The sequence below is a fragment of the Macaca mulatta genome, chromosome X, assembly GCF_049350105.2.
Source record: "Macaca mulatta isolate MMU2019108-1 chromosome X, T2T-MMU8v2.0, whole genome shotgun sequence".
NCBI lineage: Eukaryota > Metazoa > Chordata > Mammalia > Primates > Cercopithecidae > Macaca > Macaca mulatta.
Genome location: NC_133426.1, coordinates 57,117,009 through 57,138,438, shown reverse-complemented (window position 1 = coordinate 57,138,438; position 21,430 = coordinate 57,117,009). Strand labels below are relative to the sequence as shown.

The window sequence follows — 21,430 nt, the reverse complement described above, 5'->3', positions numbered from 1 at the left end:
CAGAAGGGTGTGAGATTGAGGTTACCCACTTTCTGGAAATAAAAAAGCTTTCAGTTGCCAATTCAGAAGGAATTGGGAACCTAAGACCAATATTTCCAATAGGTACAAACTTGGAACCTCAGTAAAACACTCACATACCTAAGACTGCTAGCTACTGAAAGCTTCTCTGGATGTGAGCCTCATCCAAGGCAAAAGGTCCTGTAGCCTTATGTTTAGGAAACATCAGGAAAGAAAACTTTGAGACACAGTGTCCCTGTCTGCAACCTGTCTGAGGAAAAGAGTACTCAGAGAGATAGATATCAGATGGGGTAGCAGCTGAAGGAGAAAGTCTGTGATTAAGAGGTGAAAATAACTCAAAAAGTTGGACTGAACTAGAAGGGACCCTTCAGATGAATAGCAAAAATACCCAAGTGGAGTAAAAAGGAAGTTACATGTGGGAGAATGGCACAAGATAAAGCTGAAAAACTAAGGTGTGCCAGATTACAAAGGGCCCTTACGTGGCGTTCTAAGGAGCCCGGATATTGAAATGTTTAAAGCATGAAAGGGGCATAATCTCTTTAGTGATTTACAGATATCCTTTGGCTTTTGCAAAATAAAAAGTATGGGGAAGGGAGGGCAAAACTAGAAACATAAAGATTACTGCAGTAGGCAAAGATGATGGTGATTGGGACTAAAGAGACATCTGTTGAGATAGAGAATAGTAGAGTTATTTAGGGATGAGATCTTGAGAGAGATATTTAGAAGATAGACTTCATATAAAATAGAAGATTAGAATGTGGGGGAATGAATGAATTATTTTCCACTTTTTCTGGCTTATGGTAGATGGTAATGCCATTTCATGAGGTTGATTTTAATTATTTTGACTTTTGGTGCCCATGGGACTTCCTAGTAGAGGTGTCAAGTAGGTAGATACATATATAGGAATTGAGCTGTTTGGGGCGGAGCAAGATGGCCGAATAGGAACAGCTCCAGTCTCCAACTCCCAGTGCGAAGGACACAGAAGACGGGTGATTTCTGCATTTTCAACTGAGGTACTGGGTTCATCTCACTAGGGAGTGCCAGACAATCGGTGCTGGTCAGCTGCTGCAGCCCGACGAGCGAGAGCTGAAGCAGGGTGAGGCATTGCCTCACCTGGGAAGCGCAAGGGGGAAGGGAATCCCTTTTCCTAGCCAGGGGAACTGAGACACACAACACCAGGAAAATCCGGTAACTCCCACCCCAATACTGTGCTTTAAGCAAACGGACACACCAGGAGATTTTATCCCACACCTGGCCGGGAGGGCCCCACGCCCACGGAGCCTCCATCATTGCTAGCACAGCAGTCTGCATTGTAACCACAAGGCAGCAGCAAGGCAGGGGGAGGGGCGCCTGCCATTGCTGAGGCTTAAGTAGGTAAACAAAGCCACTGGGAAGCTCGAACTGGGTGGAGATCACAGCAGCTCAAGGAAAGCTGCCTGTCTCGGTAGACTCCAAGTCTGGGGACAGGGCACAGCTAAACAACAACAAAAGCAGCAGACGCCTCTGCAGACACAAAAAACTCTATCTGACAGTTTTGAAGAGAGCAGTGGATCTCCCAACACAGAGGTTGAGATCTGAGAAGGGACAGACTGCCTGCTCAAGTGGGTCCCTGACCCCTGAGTAGCCTAACTGGGAGACATCCACCACTAGGTGCAAACCGACACCTCACACCTCACACAGCTGGGTACACCCCTGAGACGAAGCTCCCAAAGCAAGAATCAGACAGTTACACTCGCTGTTCAGCAATATTCTATCTTCTGCAGCCTCTGCTGCTGATACCCAGGCAAACAGGGTCTGGAGTGGACCTCAAGCAATCTCCAACAGACCTACAGCTGAGGGTCCTGACTGTTAGAAGGAAAACTATCAAACAGGAAGGACACCCACACCAAAACCCCATCAGTACGTCACCATCATCAAAGACCAGAGGCAGATAAAACCACAAAGATGGGGAAAAAGCAGGGCAGAAAAGCTGGAAATTCAAAAAATAAGAGCGCATCTCCCCCGGCAAAGGAGCGCAGCTCATCGCCAGCAACGGATCAAAGCTGGACGGAGAATGACTTTGACGAGATGAGAGAAGAAGGCTTCAGTCCATCAAATTTCTGAGAGCTAAAGGAGGAATTACGTACCCAGCGCAAAGAAACTAAAAATCTTGAAAAAAAAGTGGAAGAATTGATAGCTAGAGTAATTAATGCAGAGAAGGTCATAAACGAAATGAAAGAGATGAAAAGCATGACACGAGAAATACGTGACAAATGAACAAGCTTCACTAACCGACTCGATCAACTGGAAGAAAGAGTATCAGCGATTGAGGATCAAATGAATGAAATGAAGCGAGAAGAGAAACCAAAAGAAAAAAGAAGAAAAAGAAATGAACAAAGCCTGCAAGAAGTATGGGATGATGTAAAAAGACCAAATCTACGTCTGATTGGGGTGCCTGAAAGTGAGGGGGAAAATGGAACCAAGTTGGAAAAAACTCTTCAGGATATCATCCAGGAGAACTTCCCCAACCTAGAAGGGCAGGCCAAGATTCAAATCCAGGAAATACAGAGAACGCCACAATAATACTCCTCGAGAAGAGCAACTCCAAGACACATAATTGCCAGATTCACCAAAGTTGAAATGAAGGAAAAAATCTTAAGGGCAGCTAGAGAGAAAAGTCGGGTTACCCACAAAGGGAAGCTCATCAGACTAACAGCAGATCTCTTGGCAGAAACTCTCCAAGCCAGAAGAGAGTGGGGGCCAATATTCAACATTCTTTTTTTTTTTTTTTTTTTTTTTTGGAAATTATATTTTACTCATTTTTTTTTCTCTAGCTTTCTTTTGGGGAGTCTTTTATTTATTTATTTATCTATTTATTTATTTTATTTATTATTAAAGAAAAGAATTTTCAAGCCAGAATTTCATATCCAGCCAAACTAAGTTTCATCAGTGAAGGAGAAATAAAATCCTTTACAGATAAGCAAATGCTTAGAGATTTTGTCACCACCAGGCCTGCCTTACAAGAGACCCTGAAAGAAGCACTAACATGGAAAGGAACAACCGGTACCAACCACTGCATAAACATGCCAAAATGTAAAGACCATCAAGGCTAGGAAGAAACTGCGTCAACTAACGAGCAAAATAACCAGTTAATATCATAACGGCAGGATCAAGTTCACACATAACAATATTACCCTTAAATGTAAGTGGACTAAATGCTCAATTAAAAGACACAGACTGGCAAACTGGATAAAGAGTCAAGACCCATCAGTCTGCTGTATTCAGGAGACCCATCTCACATGCAGAGACATACATAGGCTCAAAATAAAGGGATGGAGGAAGATTTACCAAGCAAATGGAGAACAAAAAAAAGCAGGGGTTGCAATACTAGTCTCTGATAAAACAGACTTTAAACCATCAAAGATCAAAAGAGACAAAGAAGGCCATTACATAATGGTAAAGTGATCAATTCAACAGGAAGAGCTAACTATCCTACATATATATGCACCCAATACAGGAGCACCCAGATTCATAAAGCAAGTCCTTAGAGACTTACAAAGAGACTTAGACTCCCATACAATAATAATGGGAGACTTCAACACTCCACTGTCAACATTAGACAGATCAAAGAGACAGAAAGTTAACAGGGATATCCAGGAATTGAACTCATCTCTGCAGCAAGCAGACCTAATAGACATCTACAGAACTCTCCACCCCAAATCAACAGAATATACATTCTTCTCAGCACCACATCGCACTTATTCCAAAATGGACCACATAATTGGAAGTAAAGCACTCCTCAGCAAATGTACAAGAACAGAAATTATAACAAACTGTCTCTCAGACCACAGTGCAATCAAACTAGAACTCAGGACTAAGAAACTCAATCAAAACAGCTCAACTACATGGAAACTGAACAACCTGCTCCTGAATGACTACTGGGTACATAACAAAAGGAAGGCAGAAATAAAGATGTTCTTTGAAACCAATGAGAACAAAGATACAACATACGAGAATCTCTGGGACACATTTAAAGCAGTGTGTAGAGGGAAACTTATAGCACTAAATGCCCACAAGAGAAAGCTGGAAAGATCTAAAATTGACACTTTCACATCACAATTAAAATAACTAGAGAAGCAAGAGCAAACACATTCGAAAGCTAGCAGAAGGCAAGAAATAACTAAGATCAGAGCAGAACTGAAGGAGATAGAGACACAAAAAACCCTCCAAAAAATCAATGAATCCAGGAGTTGGTTTTTTGAAAAGATCAACAAAATTGACAGACCGCTAGCAAGACTAATAAAGAAGAAAAGAGAGAAGAATCAAAGAGATGCAATAAAAAATGATAAAGGGGATATAACCACCGACCCCACAGAAATACAAACTACCATCAGAGAATACTATAAACACCTCTATGCAAATAAACTGGAAAATCTAGAAGAAATGGATAATTTCCTGGACACTTACACTCTTCCAAGACTAAACCAGGAAGAACTTGAATTGAATCCCTGAATAGACCAATAGCAGGCTCTGAAATTGAGGCAATAATTAATAGCCTACCAACCAAAAAAAGTCCAGGACCAGATGGATTCACCGCTGAATTCTACCAGAGGTACAAGGAGGAGCTGGTACCATTCCTTCTGAAACTATTCCAATCAATAGAAAAAGAGGGAATCCTCCCTAACTCATTTTATGAGGTCAACATCATCCTGATACCAAAGCCTGGCAGAGACACAACAAAAAAAGAGAATTTTAGACCAATATCCCTGATGAACATCGATGCAAAAATCCTTAATAAAATACTGGCAAACCGGATCCAGCAGCACATCAAAAAGCTTATCCACCACGATCAAGTGGGCTTCATCCCTGGGATGCAAGGCTGGTTCAACATTCGCAAATCAATAAACATAATCCAGCACATAAACAGAACCAAAGACAAGAACCACATGATTATCTCAATAGATGCAGAAAAGGCTTTTGACAAAATTCAACAGCCCTTCATGCTAAAAACTCTCAATAAATTCGGTATTGATGGAACGTACCTCAAAATCATAAGAGCTATTTATGACAAACCGATAGCCAATATCATACTGAATGGGCAAAGACTGGAAAAATTCCCTTTGAAAACTGGCACAAGACAGGGATGCCCTCTCTCACCACTCTTATTCAACATAGTATTGGAAGTTCTGGCTAGGGCAAGCAGGCAAGAGAAAGAAATCAAGGGTATTCAGTTAGGAAAAGAAGAAGTCAAATTGTCCCTGTTTGCAGATGACATGATTGTATATTTAGAAAACTCCATTGTCTCAGCCCAAAATCTCCTTAAGCTGATAAGAAACTTCAGCAAACTCTCAGGATACAAAATTAATGTGCAAAAATCACAAGCATTCTTATACACCAGTAACAGACAAAGAGAGAGCCAAATCATGAATGAACTTCCATTCACAATCGCTTCAAAGAGAATAAAATACCTAGGAATCCAACTTACAAGGGATGTCAAGGACCTCTTCAAGGAGAACTACAAACCACTGCTCAGTGAAATAAAAGAGGACACAAACAAATGGAAGAACATACCTTGCTCATGGATAGGAAGAATCAATATTGTGAAAATGGCCATACTGCCCAAGGTAATTTATAGATTCAATGCCATCCCCATCAAGCTACCAATGAGTTTCTTCACAGAATTGGAAAAAACTGCTTTAAAGTTCATATGGAACCAAAAAAAGCCCGCATCTCCAAGACAATCCTAAGTGAAAAGAACAAAGCTGGAGGCATCACGCTACCTGACTTCAAACTATACTACAAGGCTACAGTAACCAAAACAGCATGGTACTGCTACCAAAACAGAAATATAGACCAATGAACAGAACAGAGTCCTCACAAATAATACCACACATCTACAGCCATCTGATCTTTGACAAACCTGAGAGAAACAAGAAATGGGGAAAGGATTCCCTATTTAATAAATGGTGCTGGGAAAATTGGCTAGCCAGAAGTAGAAAGCTGAGACTGGATCCTTTCCTTACTCCGTATATGAAAATTAATTCAAGATGGATTAGAGACTTAAATGTTAAACCTAATACCATAAAAATCCTAGAAGAAAACCTAGGTAGTACCATTCAGGACATAGGCATGGGCAAAGACTTCATGTCTAAAACACCAAAAGCAACAGCAGCAAAAGCCAAAATTGACAAATGGGATCTAATTAAACTAAAGAGCTTCTGCACAGCAAAAGAAACTACCATCAGAGTGAACAGGCAACCTACAGAATGGGAGAAAATTGTTGCAATCTACTCATCTGACAAAGGGCTAATATCCAGAACCTACAAAGAACTCAAACAAATTTACAAGAAAAAAACAAACAACCCCATCAAAAAGTGGGCAAAGGATATGAACTGACATTTTCAAAAGAAGACATTCATACAGCCAACAGACACATGAAAAAATGCTCATCAACACTGGCCATCAGAGAAATGCAAATCAAAACCACAATGAGATACCATCTCACACCAGTTAGAATGGCGATCATTCAAAAGTCAGGAAACAACAGGTGCTGGAGAGGATGTGGAGAAATAGGAACACTTTTACACTGTTGGTGGGATTGTAAACTAGTTCAACCATTATGGAAAACAGTATGGCGATTCCTCAAGGATCTAGAACTAGATGTACCATATGACCCAGCCATCCCATTACTGGGTATATACCCAAAGGATTATAAATTATGCTGCTATAAAGACACATGCACATGTATGTTTATTGCGGCACTATTCACAATAGCAAAGACTTGAAATCAACCCAAATGTCCATCAGTGACAGATAGGATTAAGAAAATGTGGCACATATACACCATGGAATACTATGCAGCCATCAAAAAGGATGAGTTTGTGTCCTTTGTAGGGACATGGATGCAGCTGGAAACCATCATTCTTAGCAAACTATCACAAGAACAGAAAACCAAACACCGCATGTTCTCACTCATAGGTGGGAACTGAACAATGAGATCACTTGGACTCAGGAAGGGGAACATCACACACCGGGGCCTATCATGGGGAGGGGGAGGGGGGAGGGGGGAGGGATTGCATTGGAAGTTATACCTGATGTAAATGACGAGTTGACGGGTGCAGCACACCAACAAGGCACAAGTATACATATGTAACAAACCTGCACGTTATGCACATGTACCCTACAACTTAAAGTATAATAATAACAAATAAATTTATAAAAAAAAAAAAAAAAAAAGCCCGCATCTCCAAGACAATCCTAAGTCAAAAGAACAAAGCTTGAGGCATCACGCTACCTGACTTCAAACTATACTACAAGGCTACAGTAACCAAAACAGCATGGTACTGGTACCAAAACAGAAATATAGACCAATGAACAGAACAGAGTCCTCAGAAATAATACCACACATCTACAGCCATCTGATCTTTGACAAACCTGAGAGAAACAAGAAATGGGGAAAGGATTCCCTGTTTAATAAATTGTGCTGGGAAAATTGGCTAGCCAGAAGTAGAAAGCTGAGACTGGATCCTTTCCTTACTCCTTATACGAAAATTAATTCAAGATGGATTAGAGACTTAAATGTTAGACCTAATACCATAAAATTCCTAGAAGAAAACCTAGGTAGTACCATTCAGGACATAGGCATGAGAAAATTTTTGCAATCTACTCATCTGACAAAGGGCTAATATCCAGAACCTACAAAGAACTCAAACAAATTTACAAGAAAAAAACAAACAACCCCATCCAAAAGTGGGCAAAGGATATGAACTGACATTTCTCAAAAGAAGACATTCATACAGCCAACAGACACATGAAAAAATGCTCATCATCACTGGCCATCAGAGAAATGCAAATCAAAACCACAATGAGATACCATCTCACACCAGTTAGAATGGCGATCATTAAAAAGTCAGGAAACAACAGGTGCTGGAGAGGATGTGGAGAAATAGGAATACTTTTACACTGTTGGTGGGATTGTAAACTAGTTCAACCATTATGGAAAACAGTATGGCGATTCCTCAAAGATCTAGAACTAGATGTACCATATGACCCAGCCATCCCATTACTATAATCCAAAGGTTTATAAATCATGCTGCTATAAACACACATGCACACGTATGTTTATTGTGGCACTATTCACAATAGCAAAGACTTGGAATCAACCCAAATGTCCATCAGTGACAGACTGGATTAAGAAAATGTGGCACATATACACCATGGAATACGATGCAGCCATAAAAAAGGATGAGTTTGTGTCCTTTGTAGGGACATGGATGCAGCTGGAAACCATCATTCTTAGCAAACTATCACAAGAACAGAAAACCAAACACCGCATGTTCTCACTCATAGGTGGGAACTGAACGATGAGATCACTTGGACTTGGGAAGGGGAACATCACACACCGGGGCCTATCATGGGGAGGGGGGATGGGGGAGGAATTGCATTCAGAGTTATACCTGATGTAAATGACAAGTTGATGGGTGCTGACGAGTTGATGGGTGCAGCACACCAACATGGCACATGTATACATATGTAACAAACCTGCACATTATGCACATGTACCCTAGAACTTAACGTATAATAATAATAATAAATAAATAAATAAATAAATAAATAATAAAATAAAGTAAAATTTTAAAACGTTAAAAAAAAAAAGGAATTGAGCTTAGAGGAAAGGTCTGGGTTGCAGACAAAGTTCCAGGAATTATCAGTGTTCAAATGATATTTGAAGTCATAGAAGACGAAGGCTAAGAATATTTATAACTATATACATGAACTATTATACACATACACACACACACACACACACACACACACACAATTACAGAATCATACCTTAAGGAAGAATAAAATGTATTTAGATGTGTAAGAGTTAAATAATATAATAATAGAAGAGCACTGTCTAGAAGCAACAGGTAGCAATGACTTCAAGAACAGAGCAATTATCATTTTGATAATAAGAGCAACATGAACCAATACCGAGTCCGTTTTATGTGCCAATCATTGTGTTTTAAATTCGTTACGTTGCTCCATCCTCACAATAATAACATTAGGTACCTAACAGTTGCTTCATTATGGTTATGAGGAAACTGAGATAAAGAGAGCTTAAGGACTCACCCAAAGTCATATTGTCAAGAGTTGCAGACATTGTTGGCTGCCTATCCAAAATTCACTTTTTCCTTTTATAAACAAAACTTTTTCCCTTTATAAACATAACTTCAATTTTTCAGGCAACTTTCTTTATTGTACTGCCATATGCCTCACAGGAAATAGGCCCAATCTCTAACCTTAAGTGTGTGATTTATTTGTTTAGTGCTATCACAGTGATGTTATTCACCTTGCCAAAAATTGGTTTGCCAGTGGTATCTGGTCACAATTTTGGCTCTTGAGACATAAGGCATAGCATCCATCTTATGACAATGAGAAGACCTAGTCTAATAAGGCTGACAAACTAGGAGTCCAAGGCAAAAGACTGAAAACAGGTTAATGGTGACATTTTTCAGCTGCTGAGTCAATCAATTCTAGAGCTAACTTACCGAAAGACTTACTGTTTTTTGCGATAGTATATTTTCCCTATTGCTTTCAGTCATTTTGAATTGGGTTTTCTGTTATTTGCAGTAGAAACAACCCAAACTGATAGAGTTAGCAGGCTATTTTGTTTGATTGTTTGGTTTGTTTGTTTTGTTTTGTTTTGTTTTGTTTTTCAGACAGAGTCTTTCTCTGTCGGCCAGGCTGGAGTGCAGTGGCACGATCTCGACTCACTGCAACCTCCGCCTCCCGGGCTCAAGCAATTCTCCTTCCTTGGCCTCCTGAGTAGCTGGGATTACAGGCATGTACCACCATACCCGGCTAATTTTTGTATTTTTAGTAGAGATGGAGTTTCACCATGTTGGCCAAGCTGGTCTCGAACTCCTGACCTCAGGTAATCTGCCCTCCTCAGCCTCCCAAAGTGCTGGAATTACAGGTGTGAGCCACCGCACCCAGCCAGCAGGTTATTTTTAATTGAGTGTTAGGAACAGAAGCTAGATTTCAGCGAGTGTAGGTGTAATTAAGGGGTAAGGATTCAGAAAAATAAGTATTGACTACATTTTTTAGAAGCTTACTTATGTTTAAAAAAAAATGAGACAGTTTTGGTAGCGAATTAGGCACAGCAAAGTATTAATCTGAGAATGTTGCAATCTGGTCTCTTACAAATGCAAAGAACCTGGCTATCCAAAAAGCAGTGTAGCAGAATGGTCAAATTCCAGGCTTTGGAGAAAGACTGATCTGAGGTGGTTATATAACCTTGCAAGTGACAACTTACTAAACTGTTTCTCCAGCTATAAAATGGTGGTAACAATAGCATCTACATGCTTTGTTATTTAAATGTGACAATGCATACACACAGTACCTAGCACAGAAGAGCCACTCAGTAAATGTCAGCTATCACTATCATCATTACTAATATCATCCGGTTCTCCTGACAGTCAACAAAATTCCTGTCAGGAAAATCAAAGGATTAGAATTACAGAAGATTAAGCCAAAGCCATGTCACCCAAACCACAGAGCTTAGGGAAGTGGCAAGATGAAATTTAGGAAATGGGTTACAAGTCTCTATACCAGAAAAAAAAAATGAGAAGAACTGCAGCAGCTATTTCTTCAACAAGTCCTACCAATACTGATGTTATCAGCACCACTTACTGGCACAATATTTGTTGATGTAAGACAGGGGTCCTGCAACACTTGCCTCACAGGAGTTTCCCAACCAGGTGGGGCAGGGCAGTCAGGCTCCCCAGTCCTGTTCGTTCGAAGGATGGAGAAAAGGTAGTGCCTTAACTCTGTACACTTTCCTAAGGTCTTGAAATCCCCTTTGTTAGCATTGCCCAAACTTCAGCCACACACAATCAGCACAAGCAGAGAACTTCCAAGGGAAGGTTGATAAAGGCATAAAGGAAATTGGATATCCTTATACGTGGCCTCAGTGCCACAAGGCAGCACTGGACTCCTGAGACCAAGGAAATCCCCATAGTTTCAGCCAAGCTGAAACAAGGCACCTCAGCCAAAAATCCTTACCCTTGCTTCTATGGAGACAAACAGAGGATGAGGCCTAAGGGTGGCTGTGACACCAGATGATACATAGGTTGGCCAATGTGGGTTGAGTGAAAGACTTATTGAGGTCTGAGAGAGTTTTAAAAAAATCTATATATCTTGAAATTCTGCACTTGCTCAGTGATTCGAGTACAGCCAGTGGTAGGGGAGTGAAATCCAAGGAGGATTCTACCCCTTGGATAGCTTTTCAGTGGAAAGCAACACATAATATCACTTTCTCCAGAAAGCCTTTTCTGAAACCTCTTCAGTCTTGGATCAGTAACCTTCTCCATGCTCCCACAGTACTCTTTTCTTCCCCTATCAGAGCACTAATTCCACTGTGCAGTAAATAATGGTTATTCGCATGCTTCAACCACCAGACTGGGAGCTGAAAGAAGTCAGGGACTGTTGTGTTTATCTTTATATCTTCAACACCTAGCGCACTACCAGGCATATAGTAAGCATTCAATAGCCATTTGTGGGATAAATTAATGAAAGTGTTTTCAAGCATTTAAATTAGTAAAACTATAAATTTTGAGCGTCCATATTATTTTCCCCTTTAGAAAGAATAAAACAAAGATTCAGAGAGATTCCAAAACATGCCTAAGTTCATACAATAACTAACAGAGGAAGAATTGTGTCCCAGGTCTATGTGATTCTGTAAGTGTGTATTTTGCGTCTTGACATCTATGGACTCTAAGGCTCCCAGAAAGTTTGCCTTGACCATTTTCTATGTCATTCAAAGATTGGGAAGAACATATCTATTGCATTAAATGCATGACAATAGATGCTCCAGGGAGCAAAGTCTAAAAGTAGTAACAAATTTGTACTTTTCCAGGCAAGCAAGAAAAACAGTGAACAACAAATCATAATCTAGGAAGATATAAGAAGCCAACAGGTTGCAGAGCATAAGACGAAACTGCATTCAGGACCTCCAAAACAAACATTGTCTAAACACAGGTATATTAAATCATTACTTACTGAAGAAATGCTAAATATCAGTTCATGTTCTAGACACTGAAGACAATAAGATGAAAAAGACACGGTCCATGCCACTGAGGAACTCACAATCTGGTGGGTGAGACAATCAAGACCACAATGACTATGCAATGTTGAACCAGTTTTTATACTACTATCTCTCAGCCCTCAAACAAGTATTCTATATGCCACTTTATGATGGGACTCAGAAAACTAAACTTTCCTTTGATAATTTGTGCCCTCTTGGATCCTTCAAATATCGGTGCTAGATAAAGACTAGGAGGAAAGAAAAGAGGTGAAGGGGTTTGTTTCTTCCAGTTTGCTTGCTGTTCCTGACACCATTGTTTCAACAATAGCTTTTCATCCAAGCCACAGTAGTTGATTCCAGTTTCCTATTTATTCCCACAATCTAGAATCAGTCTCATCACACTCCCTCAGAAATACCGGCGCCAGTCAGCTGGCAGCTGCTTCTCAGAATTCTGAACTACAGCTCTGAATATGAGGTCCCTTTTCAAAGTTTCTGAGGTAGAAGCAGCAGCCAGGTAACACCCTTTTCACAGATGTCTTGGTCCCAGCTCTGCAGGCATTTCCTTTGAAAGCCTAGATTATGATAATCCCAATTTCTTCCCTTTGTTCCCTCATACCTAGGGTGTTTCCTCACTTTACTGTTTCCTGCAGTCATCATCTCGGTGTTACTTCAGTGTTACTTTTTTTGTTTGTTTTTTCAGTCCTTAAACATCTATTCTACCAATTCCCTATATTAAATTCTTTGTTAAAATAGTGTGGTTTCTGGGCCCTGCATGATACAAAAGTGACATGAGCACAATGTGCTCTGGGAGCTCAGAGTAGAAATCTTACAGAGACTGAGATGATTAGACAATATAAAATTGAGAACCAGACTGAGTCCTAAAAAAATTAACTAAGCCAAATAAAGGAGAGGTGGGGAAAGAGAAAGTGTTCCAGGCAAAAGTAATAACATGTGCAAAGTTATGCAGATGATAGAGAGCATAAGTGGATCAGGAGAAATAGAGTAGTTCTGTATGATTAGGATAGGATATGAAGCAAAACAAGTTTGACATGATGATAAATAAAGAAGAGCCAGTAAAATTTGTTGACTAATTAGAGTTAAAAGATAGATTTGGGAAAGGAAGGAAGAAGGTAGAGTCTAGGGGTATCTTGCTTGTGTGACTGGATGGAAGAACAGGTTTGGGAATAAGATAAAAAAGCAGTGAATATTTTCTCATCAGTCTATCACAGACACAAAGCTGGAAGCCAAAGAAAGACAAAGCTAGAAGCCAGCATAATTAAAGTTCACATATCCTCCTACTATTTCATAGCTGTGTGATTTTAATCATTGAACTGCCTTGACAGTCAGTTTTAGTGCCAAGCAAACAGGAATAACAATGCAATAGAACTGTGTATAATCATAAGGACAGCTCTATTTATTGAGCTCATGTTGTAATAACAACCATAACAATAAAAGAGCTAACACTGAGGGATTGATGTAAGGTTCTATACTAGGTGCTGTACACATATTTTTCATCTTAATGCCAATGTTTTAAATTTCTAGTAAAATAAAAACACTATTATCAGGACAGTAAGACCATTTGGGGGCCCTTTACAGGAGGGAGGAAAAAAGCACAGATGTCACACAGAGCATGCATGAACTTCATAAAATTATTTCTGAACACTTATTTTATTTCACCTAAGGTCTCTCTCTTCAAAGCAGTCACGTTTTCTCTCTCTTCAAATCTCCAATCCCCTGACAGTCACTGTCCTGCCATGCTCCCCCCATTTACCACAAGCACCCTCTCCAGTCTCCTAGTAGTAGCCCAAACTCATTATTTTCAACAAGGTCACAAATCTGATTTTCTCTCAGATTTTTATGTATGTCCTCATACACAAAAACAAGCTCTGCAACAACTGACCCCCTTCCTCGGAACTCCTTTTTAAAAGGCAACAGAAAATTTAAATAATCGAATATCTCTCAAATGTTTAAAGATACACTCTGCCCAAAAAGTACCCCCAAATTACATTTCAGGTAAAAGTTGGTTCATAGAAGAGAGAGACAAACCAGGACCCCCTGAAACATAGAACCACCCCATAGTTCTGTTATATAAGCTTGGAGTCACATATCTATATTCTTGAATCATGACTCTGTCACATACTTTTTTTGAAATCCTGTTGAGATGATCAAATGAGAAAACATGTATAAAGTATCTCTTATGATACAAATTCATTTGATGCAGTTTTTAATGAAATTATATTTCATTAAAATATTTTGAAGGTCTATAATTTCATAATATTAGCTAGTTTTTATTTACATTAGCCATCCATGTTAAATGATAGGTTTTTAATATGCATAGTGATACAAAGTTTCATTTTAAAATGATTAAGTTAGAATAAGTGACTCAATTTTAATAAGTATATTAACAACAACAGAGCTGATGTGCAAACAAGACAAAAATCCTAAAGATGGTACATGAACGGCTGAGATCTACACAATGGCACCCTATGTCACAGTGTGCTAAGATGAACTGTGGTACCCGTTAAACAGAATATTACATAGAGAATAATCCAAGTTTTTGGCCCTCTAATACCTCACAGCTGCTGAGAAGTGTTTACTTAGCAATAGAGACACAGAAGTAACATATATGATAGCTATATAAAATACTATCTACTATGCTAAATACACATTGGAAAAAGTGTGCGTGTGTGTGTGTGGGGGGGGTTCTCCTATTAGACTCACTACCAAATATTAATCTATTCAGTAAACGTTCAATGATGTCTACCAAACTTTAGGCCTTGTTCTGGATGTTGGATATGCAAAAACAGTAATTTTTAGTCCTTTCCATCAAGGATCTTACAGTTAATAGGAGGAGGATGCAGACAAATAATCATAAACTCTCAACAAAGGACAAAATACTGAAATTAGAAGTCAGAGAAGTTCCCAGTGAGAACAAGGGAAGGAAACAGAGAAAGAAGAATCTAGGAAATATGCTAAGGTAGCATGACCACAGAAGTAGAACAAAAACGAACATAAATGACTCCTTGAGAGAGTGGAAATGCTCACCTGTACTTGACAATTCCATTGATCATTGGGTTCACGTCCTTGATTCTGTTGATATAAGCCTGAACAACATCTATACATTTCACCTGCAAAATACAATACTTTAGTTAGCAGCCATTTATTCACTAAACAATTCATTCAGCAAGTATTTCCTGAAAGATTCCTGCGTACATTAATCATTTTTTGAGACACTTTCAGTGAATTACCCAGTGTAGTCCCCCATGAGGCAAAATATGAGGCTGAGGAGGTATAAGATGTCTATTTTGGAGGTAAGATGTCAGAAATATACCAGTATAAGAAAGTTCCAAACAATAAGTAGGGACAAAAGGAATAAACTCTGCTGAAATTAAATATAAATTGGAGTTCTGAGATATTATGTATATATACTAAACTAGCAAATATTTTGTTCTAGTAAATAATCAATGAAAAAATAGATATCGTTTCAGTAATACCCTGAAACTTAACAGTTTAAGATCATCTCTGCAAAACCAAGAGTTGGGGAGTGGAGACATAAAAGGACGTAAATGTAGGGTTTCCAGATAAAACACAGGAAATCAAGTTAAATTTGAATTTCAAATGAATAGAGAGTAAATTTTAGTATAAGTATGTCCCAATTATTGCATGGGGATGATTATACTGAAATCTATATGTTATGTATCTTAAATTTAAATTTAGCTAAGCATACTGTACTTTTGTTTGCTAAATTTACCAACCCTAAACCAAAGGTCTTAAGTTAAGCATGTGAGGAGGGATAAGACAAGGAAAACATCCTGGGTGGGTGCTACAAGATTATTATTTAATTATTATATACAATTGTAGTTTTAATGTTAATTCTTAGACATGACACAATAAACATTAGAAAACTGCAAAGCCAAACAGAACCCCCAAGTAATGAGGAGAGAAAAATAATTAAAAAGAAATCAGATCAAGACAGAAAAAAAGAAGGAAAGGAAAGAAAAAAGCAAGTTTGATAAATTATAAACATTACATCAAGTGAAAAGGATTAAACCAATTACATAATAAGTGTGAAGGACTGAATTCCCCTGCCAGAGGGCAAAAACATTAAATTTGGTTTTAAAAAAAAGCTCAGCTATACAATGTTTATATGAAATTCATCTGGAACAAAAAGACAATGAAAGATTGAAAACAAAGAGTTAGGCAAAGATATACTAGGTGAAAACAAACAACAAGAAAGCAGAGGTGGTATCATTAATATCAGAGAAAGCAAATTTTAAAACTAAATCCTAAAACGGTATGATATATGAGGATGCTATAACAGTTGTATACTTTTCTGAATTAATAAAGCAGGCAAATACGTGAAGCATATACTACAAATACAAAGAGAATTTGACCAGATGTATAAGTACAGTAGCAAACAATATAGCTCTCTCAGAGACTGACAGACCAAGGAGTAAAAAGTGAGGATATATCTGAGAATTTAATAATACAACCAACATGCTCAAATGCATAGTGAGGGAGAATTTTTACTCCATCAAGAATATGCTCTTTATTCATCAATCATTAACAAAAAATAATCATGTCACACAAAGCAGATCTTAAATCTCAAAAGATTTTAGAGAATTTCTTAGTCAATTTGACAAATTATCCAGGAATATTAGAAACCCAAAATTAAACGGTGATATTTAGAAGGCTTAACTATTTCAAAAACATTTTTCCATATAATCAATGGATCTAAGAGGTAAACAAAACTAAAATGGCAAATTATCAGTAAATTCACAAAAAGAGGAACATTTTTTATCAAATCTATTGAATATGGCTAAAATTGTCCTAATATATTTTTATTTATAAAAATAAAAAGTAAGACAACTTAAAATAACAGAAAAATAAAGAAATTTTTTAAAGAATAACAAAATCAAGATAAAATTTAATAACAGAAATAAAATAGGAACAGTAACAACAAAACCAGTATAAAAAGATGAACTAACTTTTAAATACCTATCAAACGGATAAACTGCAACAAGCATGATGGAGAGAGAGTGTGTGCAGAAAAATGGTTAATATTAAGAATGAAAAAAAAAAGATGCAACCATAGATACAGGGGAGATTTACAAAATTATAAAAGAAAGTTATATGTATTTTTTCATTTGGGTTAACTCTACTTGTCCTTTAGAATTATGCATCTAGTAGGTTTTCAGTAAATGTTTGTTAAATGCATCCACAGACAGAGATCTCAGCCACCATAACTCAATAGTCTAGTGTATACACAGCTGGTTATATACATTAAGAGCCTAGATTGTCAAGCTGATGTCTAGCACCTGGTCACTCCATCAACATACACAACCCCAAAGATCTTCAACTGCCACTGCTACCCTAATTGAGTTTGTAGCATGCAGAACGTGACAAAAAAAAAAAAAAAGGCAGGGATTAGAAGTACAAGTTAACATGACCATAATTGCCATTTCCTGAATACTTATTATATGTCAAGAACTTTATATACATTATGTCATTAACTCCTCCTAGCAACACATGTAATATTATCCCCATTTTACAGATGAAGCAATTGAGGCTCACTGAGGTTAAGTGACCTAACCAAAGCCACATAGCTGAGCCTGGATATTTTTGTTTGCTTTTTCCAAATGAACCTTGCTGTCGTAAGAGAAATGAAGACTAGGTACATGGTTAGAAAATTCACTCACTACAGAAAAGTACAAATGAAAAGTGAAAGCTTCTCACTCTCTCTCTCTTTCCCTCCCTCACTCCCTTATTCCCTTCTCCCCTCTCTTCAGCTGTCTCCCTCCTTCACACAAAAGGAATCATATCATATTCATTGTTCAGTACCTTATATTTTTACCACTTAACATAATTCAGAACTATTTACATATCTGTTCCTTTAGATCAACTTCATACTTATTAATGGCTGTACCATATTTCTCTGTATGGACAGACTAAAGGAAGAACTAGTGATATTTTTTATTACTTATCTAAACACTGAAAATACTTTTTTTCTAATTTTCTAAAGTATTGATTATATTTATTATAAATAGGTAACATGAACACGTTTCAAAAATCTGAAAGTAAAAAAGATCATGCAATGAAGCCTCTTTCCACCCTTGTCTCCTAACAAAGGAGATGAATAAAGAGTGGGACTTATGGTTTCAAAACTTTATTGACTTTCAGATCATCAACAAAATCAAATATCCAAATGTGCGAAAACAATGACCAGGCTATGTATGGTGGTGGCCATAAGTTATATATTTTTGGCAAGGCCCAACCTTGGATACCAACTGAGGCTGTGGAGGTTCAGATGACATAGTGGTAGACTGAATTCTGAATAATAGAAGAGTAACCATATAGAGATACAAAAGCAAGCATAAAGACAGTAGACACTGACTCACAGGAAACTGTTCAATCAGAGTTCGTTATCAGGAAGCATACTCTTCCATAAAGTGTCAACAAAAATTGAGTAAGATTCACCTGGCTCTACCACTTTCTAGCTGTGTGGCATTGGACAAGCTATTAGAAAGCTCTAAACTTTATTTTCCGTTTCTGTAAGATGATGATAATTACATGTACCTCAAAATGTCATTACGAAGATTCAATTTACAAAAATCTAAGTAAAATATTTGCCTTATCAAGTGGCACATGGTAGGTGTTTAATAAATTTAGTTGTTTTGCAGTAATAATATTTCCATGCGTAAAAAAGGCAGAAACTAAGGGATAAACAAAACTTTGTATCCACTCCACTTCTCCCCTTCAGAACATTTTTATAAATCTAGATAAACTATATCTAGATTATCTCTTCTCATGGGCAATCATGAATAAAAAATGGCTAGTTACCAAAAACCTGAAGATAGTAATAATAGTAATAGTTAATATTTACATAGGACTAGTATGCCAGACAATGTTCTATAAGTTTTACATATATGAATTCATTTAATTCATCACAACAACTCTAAAAGGTAGATTCTATTATCAAATTCATTTTTCTTAAAGGATATCAGATACACAAAAGGTTAAGAAATGTTTTTAAGGCCGGGCGCGGTGGCTCACGCCTGTCATCCCAACATTTTGGGAGGTCAAGGCGGGTGGATCACGAAGTCAGGAGATTGATACCATCCTGGCTAACACGGTGAAAACCTGTCTCTATTAAAAATACAAAAAATTAGCCGGGCGTGGTGGTGGGTGCCTATAGTCCCAGCTACTTGGGAGGCTGAGGCAGGAGAATGGCGTGAACCCAGGAGGCGGAGGTTGCAGTGAGCAGAGATCGCACCACTACACTCCAGCCTGGGCGACAGAGCGAGACTCCGTCTCAGAAAAAAAAAAAAAGAAAAGAAATGTTTTTAAGATCACAGAGCTAGATTGTAGAAAAGTTAGGATTTCTGAACCCAGGCAGTCTGACTCTAGAGTCCATCCTTCTAATCATTATGTTACACAATCTCCTATGTGCCAGGTGCTTGATATGTATTACCTGCAATTGTTGTGGCACAAGGTCACACAGCCATGGACAGACAGTCCAAAATTTGAAATAGATCATCTTTCTACTATTAGGTTGGTGCAAAAGTAATCGTGATTTTTGCCATTAAAATTAATGTCAAAATCTCAATTACAAAAATCGCAATTACTTTTGCACCAACCTAATACATCCCATTGCCTCCCTAACTGTTAGAAAGTTAGAAAAGCATGCATGGGTGGGTAGAGGCTGGGGAGGGGATACGGCAAGAAGATAGGATAGGTCTTTGAAAGGTAACCAGGAGTGTAATACAAATATTATTAATTCATACAGTCAGGAACACATACTGAGATACTCAGGAAGTATTTGCTGCATGACTCTTCTTTGTTAAGTAGTATTGTAGATTCCAGAAATAAAACAATGACGAAAAACAAATGAAACAGCAGAGAGATGAAAACAAGCGGAGTATAAATAAACAATACTAGACTGTAGCTCAAGATCTCTAGGTAACCAATCATTTATACGACAGAGATGAATAGTCCCACCTGCACAACTCTAGAGAAAATGAATGAGCTGCTTAATTATTTTTAATTTAGAACTTTCAATAATTTTTGTGCAAATCATTTTACTTCAGTTTTCTTATGCATAAAATATGAATATTACCTATATAACTGCATCCGTGAAATAGAATATGTTTAAGTACCCAGGCAGAGTATTTCACATATACTATGCACTAAATATTTGGTAGACACACCTTTTACTATCCTAGACCAAGTACTACTTTCATTTTAAATCAATTTTAAAAAGAATTGGTTGAATCGTAAGCAGCAGGTAGGTCTGGGGCCTGTGAGAGAGGGAGGAACACAGAGAGAGAAAGGGGGAGGGAGAGAGAAAAAGAGAGACTGACTTTCCATGACTGAGAACTCACACCTGGTTTACCCCCCACACACAGTAATTATGCACAAATAGGACAAATGGATAGGAAGGACTATGAGGGTACCAACCCATGGCCACAGTAAATGTCCTTGGTAAAAATAAACGTACTACAACACCCAGAAGTCTCCCTTCATTCCCAATAAATGCCTCTCCTAAGTCAAGTCGCCCTAGTAGAGAATGGAAAGGAAACCGCAACCACCGCCACCACTAAGCTTCCTGGATCCTGCTAAAATACCTGTCCCTCCAGCCTCTTCTGAATTGCACTCTCACCTTTCTCTGTCGGATCAGCTTGGCCAGCTGCATCCCTGAAAGCAGAAGCAATGGTTCAGTCACAGGCGGAGGGGTCTTTGAGGCAAACTTTGGGCCACTTAAGACTAAAGCTGCTCGACCTACTAAGCCTATGAGAAAGCCTAGCGCCCGCAAAAGGAACAATTGAATGCGGGCGGTAAATGAAGGTGCCATCGTAGCCTGGATTCCGCACGGTCCTAGTGCTTGAGGGTTACGTGCACCCTGGGGAAAGGACGAGCAAAATACTAAGCAAAGAGGTACTTATGAAGCCTTTCGTTTACAAGTCCAGTGTCTACCCACAATTCCACAGGAGCTTGTTTATCATCACCTGCAGGGCTCCTAGCCAGAGATGGGGGCGGAGCCTTCCCAGCAACTGCCTGTGTGCAATGCTACCTGTTGTTAGTGCTGTTGTAACCCAAGACAGAAAGTGAATCATAAGAAAGAACACTGGCCTTGGAATTCCCCAGTTCTGCTACTGCGTAGCCCTGGCCAACTTACACTATATCTCCTAGTCAGTTTACTCATAAGAAAAAAATGGGAATAACTACTTCTATATCAAAGGGTTACCACAAACACTAGATAATAAATAAAACATTTAGCACAATGTATGGTAAATAGTATAAGTGGTAGTTGTTATAGTTTGTTTCAGTTGTGCTTATTTAAAAAGTGTTGTAAGTATACCT

At 38.4% G+C, this 21,430-nt stretch overlaps 1 protein-coding gene across 4 annotated transcripts in view; it reads right to left on the bottom strand.

The window, feature by feature from the left end:
• The window catches only part of FAAH2 (fatty acid amide hydrolase 2), a 198,471-nt gene extending 177,407 nt beyond the window's left edge, over window positions 1-21,064 (bottom strand). For 2 of the 4 annotated variants that reach the window (XM_001095907.5, XM_015127556.3), the window contains exons 1-2: window positions 20,730-21,061; window positions 15,116-15,198 (exon numbers count right to left, since the gene is read on the bottom strand). In XM_001095907.5, the coding sequence (XP_001095907.2) occupies window positions 15,116-15,198; window positions 20,730-20,921 (275 nt within the window). In that variant the 5' untranslated portion in view covers window positions 20,922-21,061. Of the gene's footprint in view, window positions 1-15,115; window positions 15,199-20,729 lie in introns of all 4 variants that reach the window. The other 2 variants (XM_077989153.1, XM_077989152.1) reach the window with 2 other exon arrangements.
• Window positions 21,065-21,430: the final 366 nt, after the last annotated feature.